The sequence below is a fragment of the Danio rerio genome, chromosome 14 (genome assembly GCF_049306965.1).
Source record: "Danio rerio strain Tuebingen ecotype United States chromosome 14, GRCz12tu, whole genome shotgun sequence".
Lineage (NCBI taxonomy): Eukaryota > Metazoa > Chordata > Actinopteri > Cypriniformes > Danionidae > Danio > Danio rerio.
Window position 1 is genome coordinate 29,770,169 of NC_133189.1, and position 16,208 is coordinate 29,786,376.

Consider the following 16,208-nt stretch of genomic DNA (forward strand, 5'->3'; position numbering starts at 1 on the left):
AAAACAAAGGTTTAATGTCCCTCATAGCTGGGTTGTTACAGTTTCGATTGAAATGATATAATTAAAAAACTAAGAATATTACGTTTTAATCATATGTAGCTCATTGTTAATTTGGAACTAGATTATATACATTTATTTTCCGCACATGATACGTGTTTAGAGAGGTGTTGATTAAAGGCAAGCATGAACAAACACAAAACAATGGCATGTATATGTAACTCAACAGTCCTACTGCACCCAACCTGGTCTGAGCTGGGATCTAACCAGCAATTCTTTGCATGGGGGTCGGTTACTCTAACAAGGAGGCTAAAGGCCTCTAGAGCAGTGGTTCTCAAAGTGAGGGTCGGGACCCCCTAGGGGGTCACGGGACAATGACAAGGGGTCGCTTGGTGATATCCAAAACTCAAATAAATTTTATTAAACTATTAGAATTACCATATTTTATTCATAATCGACAGAATATAGTTAATAGTTGCATTAAAGAAACAACAACATAAAAATAACAATCAGCCATCAGCCTTTAATTTTAAAAGCAAAATGTAATTAAATCCATAAATGACTTTAAAAAACATTATATGGCTAATAGACTGTTGCATTTTTGTGTTGTCAGTAAGCTCATGTTTATATTTGCCTATAGTTGTGTCTGCAACATTTACATATTTACAGTACAACCACCTTAAAAAATGGGGGTCGCGAGCCACTGATATGATTATTTTTGGGGTCGCGGGCTGAAAGGTTTGGGAACCCCTGCTCTAGAGCATCTCTTGGGATCAGAGGAGTGAAGTTTACCTGCATAGCACTTCTCTAGCAGGCCTTCGTTACATATACTGGCAAATACCAATGGCAATTACGTGGCATATGTATCAACATTTTGAATGTGTAAACGCAGGTCATTTTGAAAACATTTCTAAACCTGTTTGTTTAAATTCAGATCTTTTAGAATTAGTTTATAAACATTATTTCTTTGTTTTAGTTCTGAAGTTTAAAGAAAAGCTAACAGATATATCATAACACTTTAACATTCCCCCCTTTCAGACATTGTGCCATTTTGTTGACTGTTGCTTTAAATTTAAATGAGAGTGTGCTCTTTTCAAAAGAGGGCGGAGCTACAAACACCTATGCATCAGCATAGCAGCAGATTCAAAACAGGACTAATGTTATCTCTGTAAAAAACTGAAAAATATCAAAAGAAATGTCTCAGAAGAAGGCAGTCTATGGAGACTACAATGTTCCTTTGTGCATCCTAAAACACCACATTTATAATCCTCTTAATCGCTGACATTATATTTATGAAAACTCTATTGATGGGCTGCTTCTCACTCAAGCTGTTAATGCTAATGAAGAAGAAATCATCACTTATAGGCGAGGTTTTCCCCCTTTGATGACACATAAAAAGGGAGAATGTCAGTTGTTTCTGCAGACTCTTTTTATCAAGTGAAATAATTTTATTTTTACCATTAGAGGCTGAATATATTTGTACAGTTTCCACACAACTGTTTAAACCCCTTATAAAAGTGATTTTTGCATAATAAGTCCCCTTTAAAGAGAAAAAGCAATATCTTATAAGTCTACTCTAAGCGATATATACAACCAGACAAATTTTGTAATACATTTTTCTTATATTTCATCAGTGAAGGTCAAGATGGTGATCCTGAAAAGTGGACGGGGCCTAATGGGATTGGCCATTCAGTTGCACACGGAGACCTGCAAACCACCATCAGCTCGTCTGCACAAAGCCCCAATGCAGCAAACAGTAGCACAGACGCCGAGTGTTAACGGCAAGTGGCGCTGCAAGGACAGCTGCATTATTTGCACAAAACCATGCTTTCTACATTTGTTCATTTCAAATTTAAAACCAACTTCTCATATTGTAAATGAATATAGAAAGATCATTTCATCATTTGCAGCTTGATCACAGTTGAAAAGAAAAAAACATCTTACCAGGCAACACATTTTTCCTTTCACTGTACAATACTGTATCTGCCTTTAACCAATAAACACAGGTTGTTTAGATGTTAGGGACATCTGTCATACACTTCAGAATAATCCAGCACAATAGTTGCTATTAGATTCATCGTTGTATTTTCAAAAGAATGCAAACAAAGACATTTTAAATATTATAGATTATTTCTGTGCCACTAGCAACAGCGTTTACTCTGAACAATATTGGTAGAAAACAATCCATTTACTGCAAAAAATGCTTTACTTAGATTTTTCATCTTGCTTCTAGTCCAAATATCTAAAAAAAAAAATAATTATTAGGCATTTTCTAGACAAGCAAAAAATATTGTTTTGCTTTAAGAAATAATATGCCAACATTAGGTGAGTTTTTCCTTAAAAGAAGCTTAACAATCTTCCAATGGGATAAGGAAAATAATCAAGTTTTTTGCTTTTTTCAGTTTATTCATGATAATTAGCATTATTAGAATATTATTAGTAATATATGCATCACCTTATGGGGCAATGGGAAGTATATTTGGATTTAACTCAGTTTTTTGAGAACACTTCGTTATTATTGTTTATTTATTCGTTTGCTGGAAATAAGAACTGAGATTAGAAATACTTTGAAAACAAATCTTTGCGCTTAACAAATGAAATTGAATATATAGGCTAATGGATGTCTTCTGTAGAGTGAGTTTCCACCATTTCTTTATCCAAGAAAGTAAAGGAGTAAAGTAAAGAGTGAAAGTAAAGTAAAGAGAAAGTAAAGAGGCCAAATGGAGGAGGTTCGTTCTTTATCTTCACATAGATGGTCTGTTTAATGGTTTTCTTGGGGTTGAAACGTTCAGTTTTTTTACTTACATAGTCCGCCTTATAAATAGCAAATGCACCATGGCGTGATGCAACTGACTCTTAAAGGGAATGGGAGATGAGACTCTGATTGGTTTAATGCACATTATGCTCAAAACGCACCCATAATTCATTAAGAGAATAAGCACAACTTTGTTAGACCATGTGTCGGGGCGCAAATCATATTTTTCCATCCTTAAAATAGCAAAAGTGGATTTCAAACACTCTTAATGCTTTTGCTGCATGCTCTTTAGACTTTGCACCTAGATCGTTAAAATAGAGCTCAACATGTTTTGCTTGTCTAGCGAAAGCTTCTTGATTTAAAAATGTTTAGATATTTGGACTAGAAACAAGACAACAAATCTAAGTATAAGAAAAGCATTCTTTGCAGTAATAGCCTTCACATTATCTCTGTTCATTTGAAACAATGATATACACAATTTAAGATTTGAAAGATCTCATTTTGTTTATGTTTTATGAAAAATTGCTCTCACATTGGCAATAACAACACTATTTTATTTACATAAAGATTCCGATTTGACCAATGGCAGATGTTGCTGGTAGTACAGAATATACTTCACAGTCAATGCAAAGCAGCAAAACAATCCCTAATGAATCACTGCACTGCACATCATGGCACCTTTGCTGTTATAGAACAAAAAAAAAGTGAGGACTAGACTATCCAAATTAATCAAGGGATGCAATTATAAGCCATGCAAGCGATTCTTACCTCACAGAGGAACTGTGGTGGTCTGTTCTGTCTACCTCTCAAGACCCACTGACCTCTTGGGGATCTGTAATCGTACATCCTAGACATTAGGAAAATGAATACCATCAAATCACGGAGGGCTACACACCGATGTCTTCCACTCGTTTTGCACTGCATGAATGCACTGTACGAAAGTTTGGCTTTGGTTGACAGTTGCATCTTGATTTGATCTGCTCACTAACTCTGAGCTGTTCCAATGCAATATCATCTGCGAATTGTAATATCGTGCAGGATCAGGCTGCCTTTAATTACTGCAAATATTTGCCTTGTGATTCTAAGTGGATCAAGTATGATGTGGTTAATATATTTATGAGACAGTTGGGTTCTGGCCATTTCAGTTGTCCAGTGCTTATTGCTCAGCTAAAAGGGAACATTCTCAGAACGTTGGCTGATGTTGTGGATAGACAGATATAAACAAACATCTAGTAATGTTATTAGAATGTTAGTTAAAAGTTATTAGTACTGCATCCGAAATCGCATACTGCTCGTTTAGGTACTGTAATTAATATTCAGCGTACTTTATTATACACTGAATATTAACGTACTTTAAACATAATTTATTGTGACTGTTAGAAAAGTATGTTTTATATTGTATAAATATGAGAAGTTTGAATATAATTTAGATATACTACATCCTCCTTGTTGTTATTATAACCATCTGCATCAGTTGCATTCATACATTTTCTTAGAATATTTATAGAATTCAGATGTACTTGGCTCACTTAATGTTTTTTTTTTTTTTTTTTTTTGCACACTAGACATTAGGAAAATATGCGATTTCGGATGCACTCTAGGTCTTTATTATTGCTAGCACAAAATAAATGTTATTTGTACATCATTCATGGAAGGTTTTTAGTTGGATGTTCATTCAACATTTTCCCAGAGTGTTTGCAAAATTACAAATAACAGATTGTTCCCTAAATGGTTTTTCTAACATTTCTATAACAAAAAAACATGTTCAATTTGAAAAAATATGACATTTGGAACATTGTAGGTATGTTTTTAATGCACTTAGTATGAACATTAAGTGAATTAATACCAAATGTACACTGAGTTGTTTCAACCGAAACTTTGGTCAAACCTAGGCAAATCCAAAAAATTATTATTTATTATTTTTCTTTTCATTTTTATTATTATACCTTACACTTTTTTGGGTGGCAAGGTGGCTAAGTGTTTAGCATTGTCACCTCACAGCAAGAAGCTTGCTGGTTCGAGTCCCGGGTGGACCACTGGGCGTTTCTGTGTGGAGTTTGCATGTTCTTCCTGTGTTAGCGTGGGTTTCTTCCAGGTGCTCCGGTTTCCCACACAGTCTAAAGACATGCTATAAGTCAATTGGATTAACTAAATTGGCCATAGTGTGTGAATGTGAGAGTGTATGGGTGTTTTCCAGTACTGTGTTGCAATTGGAAGGGTTTCTGTAAAACATACAGTTGCCAATCAATTCCACTGTGGCAACCCCTGATAAATAATGGACTAAGCCAAAGGAAAACAAATGAATGAACGAATTAACTTACATTTTTAACCCCGTGATTGGACTTGTCCATATTTTAGCCACAGTTTGCTTGAAACAACTCAGCATTTTATATATTTGCTACACTGAAGCGGATCAAGCAAACTAAGAGAACCAAACTAAAAGTGCAAACACTCTCAGAAGTCAAGTTTTTAGACCTTAATGGGAACATAAGCAAAACGTTCTTCAAATATACTATTTATTAGCCGGGCGGTCTGACATCTTGCTATTGGACAACTGCAATAATATTTGACATGGCCCAATGTTGGATTGCAAATTCTGAATTATTTATGATTGCAATTTTGTATCTAGTAGAGTCAGAAACGCTGAGTTGTTTTATTACATATTCTTGTTTTCACACTGTCGTCACTAAAGATTCTTATAATTCACATTGACGTGATCTTTTTTATGTAGGAGACTGCTTTACATTGCTCCTTAATTTCCCACCACCTCTGGAATGTGTTTTGGCCTTACTGTTTGCACCACTTCTTCCTTTTCAGCCTTATTGGAGTGTTGGCTTGATTTTGTATAAGAACTTTGTGATTGAGGCGATTGATCTGACTTGTGGTTTTGAAAATGAGTGTGTTTTGAAGGTTAAACTGAGTGTACCTGTTTTTATTTGAATTGACTGAATTCTCCCTCTTCAATATACCTTTTAAACTGAATAAACTTATGACGAAATACAGACTGTCCTCCCTATACCTCTTTTTATTTATAGTTTTTGAATGAATATCAGCACCACAGTTACACTTACAATAGACAAATTTTGTATGTAAATTGTATGGAGCCAGATCAATCTCAAAAACAATACATTTACAAAATATAATTCATGCATCCACAACACTTTCCCAGTGTTGGGTTGCGGCTGGAAGGGCATCCGCTGCATAAAACAGGTGCTGGATAAGTTGGAGGTTCATTCCGCTGAGGTAACCCCTGGTTAATGAAGAAAAAAAAAATTCAATTAAAGAAAATGAATGAATGAATGAATGAATGAATGAATGAATGAATGAATGAATGAATGACATCCACAACACAAGTCACATTTCTGCAATTTAATTTGCAAGTTCAAAACACAAATCGTAAAGACACAAATCCAATTCGTAGATTCAAAACACGATTCAAAAATGCACAAATACCATTCGTAAATTCAAAATGCAATTAAAAAATAAATAAATCAAATTTGTAAATTCAAAACACAATTAATAAATACACAAATCCAAGTCGTAATTCAAAACACGATTCAAAAATGCACAAATCCAATTCGTAAATTCAAACCACGATTAATAAATACACAAATCCAATTCATAAATTTAAAGCACGATTGACAAAAATAAACATGCAGTTAATTTAATGAAAATATTTATAATTCTTACTTGTTATTTTTCAAATTGTGTGTTGTATTTATGAATTGTGTTTTGAATTTACAAACTGAATTTTGTAAAATTGAATTGTGCTGTGCATGCATGAGTCTTATTTAGTTAACATATTATTTTTGAGACAGATCTGGCTCCATAAAATTGTGCTCAATATTTTCATTAATTATTTTTTTTCTGGAATCTCTCAGTAGTTTGTATAGTAAAAGGGGCATTGGTTCAATTTAACATTGTGCGGTAAAAACAAAAGAGTGCAAAACATTACAAAGAGCGCACTGAAGTATACATGAGGACATTAGCAGGTAATGCAACTAGATCTGCTTGTGGGAAACAGAACCTGCATGTGCACCAGCAGAGAGGAAAAGGAGAATACAGCGTAATCTCACTAAATAATGGCTTTATGATGATCAGATTTCTGCAATGAGAAACTGATGACATTTGTTTGTTCCATGGTCAAAATATAATCATAGACTCACTTGTCACTTGAGGTGCCTGTTCTCCCTGTGTTGACGTGGGTTTCTTCCGGGTGCTCCAGTTTCCCCCACAGTCCAGACATGCGGTACAGGTTTGTATGGCCGTTGTATATGTAGTGTGTGAATACAAAAGTGTATGGGTGTTTTCCAGTACTGGATTGCAGCTGGGAGGACATCCACTGTGTAAAACATAGGCTATGCTGGATAAGTTGGTGGTTCATTCTGATGTGGTGACCCCTGATAAATAATGAACAGCATTCTAACAAGTATGACACTTCATTGAAGTTTGAAAAGTCATCCATCTGTATTTGTAAAATATTTATTGGAGATAAATAGACGAAAGAAGCCAACCTCCACAACCTCATCCACTTCGACTTCTCCCTCACCGAAGTGCACTGGATATTATTAGGAGGATGGAGCTCCGCCGTGTGGTCAGTGGGAGTCAGCGCTGTACGTGGATTGACCATGGACTCTGCCCGCGAACTGATGTCCTCTTTACCAAAAACACTGATGACAAAACTACTTACACAAAGTACACAGAAAATAAACTTTATTTTTATATGTAGCTACTCCTGACTTTCTAAAGTTCCTACAACCATCCAAAGTAGCCTACCACAGTGACCTGACTTTGAGTTCTTCCATTACACGAGAAGACAATTTAACAAACAACATAAAACACAGTAGGCCACTGACTGAAGTTTAAATGATCTGATTTATAAATGAGGCTTTTGGCTTAAATTATATATAGCTCATATTCCATGATTTTGACATTTGACAGTTTTGACATTTTTATTTATCTCAATGTTTTCAAAGCTTTTTGCCTATAGCCTAGCCTAGTTTACTTAGATTTGGTAGACCTATGATTGTACTTCACACTTATATGAACTTTTGGCATAATACAAACCTTTTGTTTCATTTTTATGAGATATAATATAATTTTGACCTTCTCTTAATTGACCATTATTTGATTTAGGATTTTCATCTCACAATGTTTACCCCATCATTTCAACTTATTTATCACATTCATAACAAATTAGCACATTTTCATATTTTGTCATTTTTTTAACCTAATAGCAATTTTTACAAAAAAAAATAATAAAATTTCTTCACTGTTAACTGTTTATCTCATAATGTTTACTTTTGTGATTTTTTTTTCATTTTATATCATCATTTTAAATTTAAGATTTGTATCCCTAGTGAAACTGCTGATCATATATTTGTTTTTTATTTGCCCTCATGCACAATGCTTTTGGATTGAACTTTTTTTTGGTTATTCATTGCAAAATACTAATTCGTGTTATCTTTTAAGGATATCCTGTTGGGTTTTTTCAATATTCCCGATAATAAAAGTAAGGAGTGTTTCATAATTAATCTCCTTTTAATCCTTGCTAAATTCCATATACACAGCTGTAAATTCTCTCACTCTAGGCTATATTTTGTTTTAATATTTTTGAAAAGGAACTTCAACAGTACATTAAAACTATTGCTTCCTTAAAACACATGATTTTATAATATGTGTTGTTTGTTTTTTAGTAAATTTTTTCCCTTGTATGTGCTTATTTGATGTTTTACTTCTCTGTAAAACTCATGTGCTCTCTTTGTAACAAATGTATGATGATGTTATTGTTACCCTGACAATAATAAAACTAAAAAAAGAAAAGAAAGTTATTTGTATCAGACTTTTTTAAACAATATTATGTAATTGCACTCCCGTACACTAGGTGTCGGTAAGTAACGCAATGCCACAGATTAAGCTTAAATACGCGACGAAGCAGAACTTCAAGCATGGCGTCCTCGTACTATCAGGAGATGCAGGAGGTGTTCAGGAATAACAATAAAAGCAGAGAGTTCCCGGCTCACAGTGCTAAAGTGCACTCGGTGGCCTGGAGCTGTGATGGAAAACGACTGGCGTCCGGTTCGTTTGACAAAACTGCCAGCGTATTTGTCCTGGAAAAAGACCGACTGGTGAGCTTTGTCTTCTCCATCATCCTTCGTTGTCCAAAACATATATTTAATTTATAAACCACGTTCTGCGTAGAACAAGCTGTTTAACATTTAATCTGTAAACTAAACTAGTATCAGTTTTATGCTACTAACGTTAATACCTATTTTTAGATATGTGTGTCTTTTTCATTAAGTACTGATACGTATTCAGTACACTTGTTGATATTTAGCCAACAGTTATTATTTAGCTACTACTACAAGTTAGTTTTCATTAGATGAATTTTAGATTCATTTTAGACAATAAATTAGACACTCGTAGCTATTAAATAGGTACTACTCATTAATTAGACACGTATGAATAGTATATTTTTGTTTAAATACTATTTACTCATCATCACACACTTGTTCTCATTTATTTCATACTAGTATTTATTTCAAAAGTGTCAAGTAACTACTTCTATCGCAGTCTGTTATTGGAATGTGAGGTTTTTAATAATTGTCTAGTACATATTTTTACTATGACTAGTTATTCTGCAAGTACTGATATTTGGGTGGATTTTATTGGAAATAAGGGCTTTTTCAATATGTACTAGTGTATAATTGTTAGACACACAAAGTGATCACGCTCTACAATAAGGTTCCATTGATAATGTTAACTAATTTACCAGCATAACCTAATAATAAACAAAACTTGTACAGCACTTCCATTCAGGCATTGGACAATAACCGTTTTCAAGGTATACCACGGTTAGGAAAAGTCAAGGTTTTAAAACCTCCAACATTTTCTTCTATACCATTCCTATGGTATATGTACGATTTTTTTTAATTTATGGTTTTTGTTGTTGTTGTTTTAGGACAACAGTGTGTCCAGCAGAAAAGATATGCAAACTTGTTTTACATGTTTACTGTTTTAAAATATTTAAAGTCTTTCTCAAAATAAAATATATTGTGTTCAAAGGGGGAAAAAGTTTTTAGTCTTTTACCCTGACATTTAAAAATAATATATTTTAGAACAGTAATCACAATACCGTCAAACCGGGATATTTTTGTCCAAGGTTATCTTACTGTCAGAATCTTATACCTACAATCCCATGCCTACAAAAATCTAAAACAGCTCTCATCTCCTGATGCAAAACAGCGCTCATCTCCTGATGCAAAACAGCACTTGTTAACATTAGTAAATGCACTGTGAGTTGGCAAGAACCAACAATGAGGCTTATTTTCAGTAAAAAACATTAACAAAGATGTATAAATACTGTTTGTTGTTTTTCATTATAGTAACCTCATTATCTAATGAAACCTTATTGTAAAGTTGTACTGTCATATCTAATAAATGCTTTGTTTTTATTTAGAAAGCAGTATTTACTTATTAGATACTCCATCATTTATTAGAAACTCATTCTTATTACAAGTACCTCTTTAACAGATGCTAGTAGTTATTTATTGTATCCTAGTACTCATTTATTTGGCACAAGTATTTTTATGTAGTTGTTATGAGTTGCTACTAGTATTACGAGTCACTACTGATTTTTATTTTTTATTTTTACTTGTCACATTTTGACTATTTTGGATGACTGTATAAGTGTTCAATTAAACATGTGCTAGTTAAATAAAGATATAATAAACATGAGTAGATGGCGTTGTATGTACTAGTATCTTTTCAGTATGTACTTAATGAATAAGAACTAGTTTCTAATGATAATCGGTAGCTAATGAATTACTACCAGTTTATAAACATTGTCACAATCGGAATACATTGTGAAAACTGACATCTTGTGACAATTGTGACATCTCAATGACAGACCTGTACAGAAGTCAATGGCAAATACCTAATCAAGTTACTAATTAATTTAATGTCTGCAAAATTACTTATCATTTCATTGACATTATGCATATTAATTATGTTTTAGCTGCAATAACAAGCTTTTATAGGTCATCCATTTGCCAAAAACATTACTATACTTATTCTATATCAGAAAAAACGGTTAATATTCACAGCATTGGCTACAATGCGGTTTATTATTTTACAATTTATTTGTCTTGACTAGATGTGATCTAGCTCATGTATTATCATATGTATTAGGTGAAGGAAAACAACTACCGTGGGCATGGAGACAGTGTGGATCAGCTGTGCTGGCATCCCACCAACCCTGATCTGTTCGTTACTGCATCAGGAGACAAGACCATCCGCATCTGGGATGTGCGGACCACCAAATGCATGGCCACAGTCAGCACAAAAGGTGAAGCTCTAAAGCTTAAAGTGATAGTTTACACAAAAATGAATACTCTCTCATCATTTACCCACCATTGAACACAAAATATAACATTTTAAAGAACATTGGAAATCGTTACTTATTGACTACCGTAGTATTTGTTTTTCATTTTATGGATGGCAATTTCCAACATTTTTCTAAACATCTTCTGTTGTTTTTAACAGACAAAATAAACTCAACTTTAGAAACTCTTGAGGATTGAGCTATGGCTTTCAATGTTATATGTTTTATTCTTGTGAGATTATATTATTTATTGGTTTATTGATTGTCTGACTATGTTTAGGGGAGAATATCAACATTTGCTGGAGTCCTGATGGTCAGACCATCGCTGTAGGTAACAAGGATGATGTTGTAACGTTCATTGATGCCAAAACACACCGTCCACGTGCTGAGGAGCAGTTCAAGTTTGAGGTCAACGAAATCTCCTGGAATAATGACAATGACATGTTCTTCCTGACCAACGGCAATGGATGCATCAATATATTAAGGTCTACTTTTATTTTTATTGTAGTGGGCTGTTGTTTATGTAATTTATTTATATATATATATATATATATATATATATATATATATATATATATATATATATATATATATATATGTATATGTGTGTATATATATGTGTGTATATATATATTTGTCAATCATATGTCATGACTCTGTTACAGTTACCCTGAACTGAAGCTCATCCAGTCAATTAATGCCCATCCATCCAACTGCATCTGCATTAAGTTTGATCCGACTGGGAAGTATTTTGCCACTGGAAGTGCAGATGCCCTGGTCAGCCTGTGGAACGTGGAGGAGCTGGTGTGTGTGCGATGCTTCTCAAGGTCAGTTTTGACTTTTTTAGATTATATATAAATAAAAATGTACATTTTTTTTTTTTTATAACTTTGAATTATCTCACAGTGTTTAAATTTAAATTTTATATTAAAGTTATAGAACATTATACAACAAAGCTAAATATAAGTTTTGTAGTTTTAAGACCAAATTTCAGTTGACTGTCTCAAATGAGTGACTTCCCTTTTTAATAATGAATAAGCTAACAAATAGTAAATTTTTATTTAATTAAATATTTAATTTTATTTTTTTTAAATTGACTTAATTTATATTTCTATGTTTGACTGATCTCATAACATTTACTCTTTATTTAGCTTTTTTTACGTTTTAAAATTTTAAATTATAGTTACAATAAAAACTAAAATGAAACTAAATGGGTTAAACTGCAGAATTTACTAATAATGAAATTTAAAAATAACAACAGTTAATAAAATTCTAAAAACTAGATTTTATGTCAGTGAAAATATTTATTTTTAATTATTAATAAGTAGTGTATTTAAATGTGCCATATTCTGCATTGGTTTAATAAGTTAAATTGTTCTCTGATATCTACATTGTAGGTTTATGGCTTTGGTAAGTTAAAAAATAAATCTCTAGAAATGATTTATTAAGCTAATTCATTAATCCATACAAATTCCCATAGAATCAGAAGGTCCATGATTGACCATATATGGTTCATCTTGTGAATATTAATGAGCTCCGCTGCACCTAGAGACACACACACACAGCATAATGTACAGTACGCTGAACATGGAGAAATATAAACCCAATCAGAGTAATGTTAACCTATTTTGCTCACCAGATCTGTTGTGGAAAAAGGCTAAATTATAATTAAACTTGACAAAAGAGAGTGATAGACATGTTTTGCGTTGTATTTTGAAGTTACAGTCAAAGAAAACACACCCAGGAATTAATATCAATTTGAATGACAAGTAGCTTTACATGCAAATGCGGAGGACATGGCCCATGACCCTCGTCACAGTTTGTTTTGTCTTCTGATTGGCCTGTTATCCACTGGAGTTTTACATTTGTGGAAATTCGTGGATCTTTTATTATTCTACTATGTATTGGTATACCCAGATTTTCATTAAAGGGCACCTTTAAGTGATACAAAAATAATGCTAAGATGATGTTGTAATGCATTTACTTTGTGGTTATTGCATATGGAGTTAGAAACAAAAAATATAATGAATTTTAATCTATCATCAGTATTTATCAGTTTTACATGAGCACATTTCTAAATTTTTGCAAAGCGAGAGAAAGTTTTTTTATGAACCATTCAAGTTCATTGATTAATCACACTTTTAAATTATTATGTCTCGCATAGTTTTTATTTAAATTTTCTTTAAACTATTTTGTCTTGAATCCAACAGACTGGACTGGCCTGTACGAACTCTTAGCTTCAGTCATGATGGTAAAATGCTGGCATCTGCATCAGAAGACCATTTCATTGACATAGCAGAAGTAGAGACAGGTGAGCAGATGCATCTTTACAACATGATGAAAGCTTTACTCGCATTTTACTAACCGTCTCCTGTCTGTAGGGGAGAAACTGTGGGAAATTCAGTGCGAGTCTCCAACCTTCACTGTAGCCTGGCATCCGAAGAGGCCGCTGTTAGCATATGCCTGTGACGATAAAGAGGGCAAATACGACAGCAACCGAGAAGCGGGCACCGTCAAACTCTTCGGCCTTCCCAATGATTCCTGAGGTCCGTTTACACATATTAAGATAAAATTGAGATGTTATTCGAGCAAATTAATTTTCATTAGACTTATTGTTTTAAAGTAAATTTGTAAATAGTTAAAAGATATTCTGATGTTCTGCTCTCATATTAGTTTTTGGTTTAAAGTACAGGTGTAAATAACTACTGCCTGCAGCTCCTCTGAATATGAGTTTTTATTTGTCTTTTACCAAAATATGACTGTGTGATAATACAAAAACAAAGTTTAATGTAGAATCTGTGCAGAATACTTAAAAAAAATCTTGTGATTTAGTACAGCACGCTGTTCTTGTTTTCAATAATTGACCATTGCTGTTTTTGAGAAAAATTGAGATAAAACTGTAATGCTAGTTTTAGAAATGACCAGCAGAGGGCATCACATGCTCAAAGAAAAGATGTCTCATTGCTAATACAGGCATTTTTGAATGTGTGTTTGTTTTTATAGCAATAAATTATGTACTTTATTTTTAAAATGAATACTGTTTCATATTTTTCTTGATTTTAAAAGCCACATGTTGTCTTTTTGTGTGATCAACTCCAAAATACTGTTGGAAAACAAAGCACCCTAATTTTAGCGCTTAATTGACTATTTTATGTACTCTCTGCTATAATGTAGTTTTAGTGTTTTTGTATGTGCTCAAAACATATTTATCATTTATTTGTTTATTTAGTAATTTTAGTGTGTTTTTGATCTGATTCATTTATTAATAAAAAAAAAACAACAACAGGAAAATATATCGGTTTTAATTTTAGACATCAACACTGCAAAAAAACTAGAACTTGTTTGAATTCGTCGATTGAGATAATTGTAATGGATTTTCTTAAATTAAAATAACAATGTATATAATTCACCTTTGCTAATCAGGTTAAATAAAGATAATTTTATTGGCTTGATTTACATATAAAGTGTTCAGATCAAGAAAAACATTTCAGTTTCATCTGAAACTTTCTTCTTAAATTGGCGTTTTTCTCAATTGGTTCTTTTCATTCTCTTTATAGTAGTCGAATATAAACATTTGGAGGCTGTGAAAAATGCTCATTTTACAAGAGTTTTTTTAGATTACACTTAGAGGCCTTTGTATCTAAACTCTTTCAGATAGATAGATAGTAAGTCTTGTATCTCATAATTGCAGAATGTAGTTACTTATTCACATTTGAAATAACATTGATTCGCCCCTTATGTCATGGCACGTTATCCTGCTGGACGATGGGTACACTGTGGTCATAGAGGGATTGACATGGTCAGCAACAATACTTAGGTTGGCTGTGGCATTGACACAATGCTCATTTGGTACTAATGGATCCTAAGTGTGCCAAGAAAATATCCCCCACACCATTACACCACACTTTCGTGTTGTTGATGCCAAGTTTTGACCCTACTATCTGATTATGGCAGCAGAAATAGAGACTCATCAGACTAGGTGAAGAGTTTCCAATCTTCTGTTGTCTAGTTTTGTTGAGCCTGTGTGAATTGTAGCCTCAGTTTCCTGTTCTTAGCTGACAGGAGTGGAACGCGGTGGTCTTCTGCTGCTGTAGCCTGTCCGCCTCAAGGTTCGTCGTGTTGTACGTTCAGAAATGCTCTTCTGTAACTTCAGTTGTATTGAGTGGTTATTTGAGTTACTGTTGCCTTAACCAGCTAGAACCAGTCTGGCCATTCTCCTCTGACATCAACAAGGCATTTGTGCCCCCAGAACTGCCGCTCATTGGATATTTTTTTCAGATCATTCTCTGTCAACCCTAGAGCTGGTTGTGCATGAAAATCCCAGTAGATCAGCAGTTTCTGAAATACTCAGACCAGCTCATCTGGCACCAACAACCATGCCACATTCAAAGTCACTTAAATCACCTTTCTTCCCCATTCTGATGCTCTTTGCTGGAAGCCCAAACCAATGACTTGTTATCTAAGTGATTAATTTGGATAATTGCAAACAAATATATATTTATTAGCAGTTATTCGTCCATGTTGACTTAGACTATTGCTAATAATTCTTTGTATTATTGTCATATAAAGGTTAAAATAATCGATTGATGCAGCTGTTTCTTTTGTCAGTCAACTGTGGAGAGATCCGAAGAGAATCTCGAACTTGGAAATACCCTCTAAAGTTTTAACTGCAGTCTTTAAAGAATCATGCAATGCTGTCTGTGTCACGTCATGATGCCAAGGTAAACATTTACCCTGTTACTGATTTCTCTCCATCTTGTAGAAAAGGTGTCCCCAGAAATGTTAGATCAGTGAAGAATATGCATTGTGATTTCCCAGTGTGCTGAAGAGTCACTGAAACAGCAGTGCTCTGTAAACCTGGATGAGTCTCCGGTCAGCAGGGGGAACGGTTGGTAGGTGAGATCAGGTAGAGCCCCATCATTAATCTCTCTCTCCGCCGTGACAGACTTGCACAGCACGCGCGTGTCCTCCATGCCCACTTCAGGAGCCCGTGGCATCTGTCCTCGCCCTGCTCTGCTCATTCACCCAGCAGGATCCAGGATGTCTCACTTTGCCACTTCCTACATAAGACAC

General features: G+C 33.9%; 2 protein-coding genes and 1 long non-coding RNA gene across 14 annotated transcripts in view; 2 read left to right on the top strand and 1 right to left on the bottom strand.

The window, feature by feature from the left end:
- Positions 1 to 5,754, top strand: part of shtn3 (shootin 3) — a 50,157-nt gene extending 44,403 nt beyond the window's left edge. For all 12 annotated transcript variants that reach the window (XR_012389760.1, XM_073921838.1, XM_073921844.1 and 9 more), the window contains one exon: positions 1,632 to 5,754. Coding sequence is in view for 11 of the 12 variants with exons in the window: in XM_073921838.1 (XP_073777939.1) it covers positions 1,632 to 1,776 (145 nt within the window). In the remaining variant the exon portion in view is untranslated. The remainder of the gene's footprint in view (positions 1 to 1,631) is intronic.
- LOC141377523 (uncharacterized) lies at positions 5,755 to 8,119 on the bottom strand. The gene is made up of 3 exons (XR_012389765.1): positions 7,267 to 8,119; positions 6,919 to 7,152; positions 5,755 to 6,002 (listed from the first exon to the last, which is right to left on the bottom strand). It is a non-coding gene; the product is annotated as an uncharacterized lncRNA (long non-coding RNA).
- A 569-nt stretch (positions 8,120 to 8,688) lies between these two features.
- thoc3 (THO complex 3) lies at positions 8,689 to 14,170 on the top strand. The gene is given in 6 exon segments (NM_001003758.1): positions 8,689 to 8,880; positions 10,943 to 11,099; positions 11,416 to 11,620; positions 11,801 to 11,962; positions 13,346 to 13,446; positions 13,517 to 14,170. Coding segments are annotated over 6 exon segments (969 nt in total). The 5' UTR covers positions 8,689 to 8,700; the 3' UTR covers positions 13,681 to 14,170.
- The last annotated feature ends 2,038 nt before the right edge of the window (positions 14,171 to 16,208 follow it).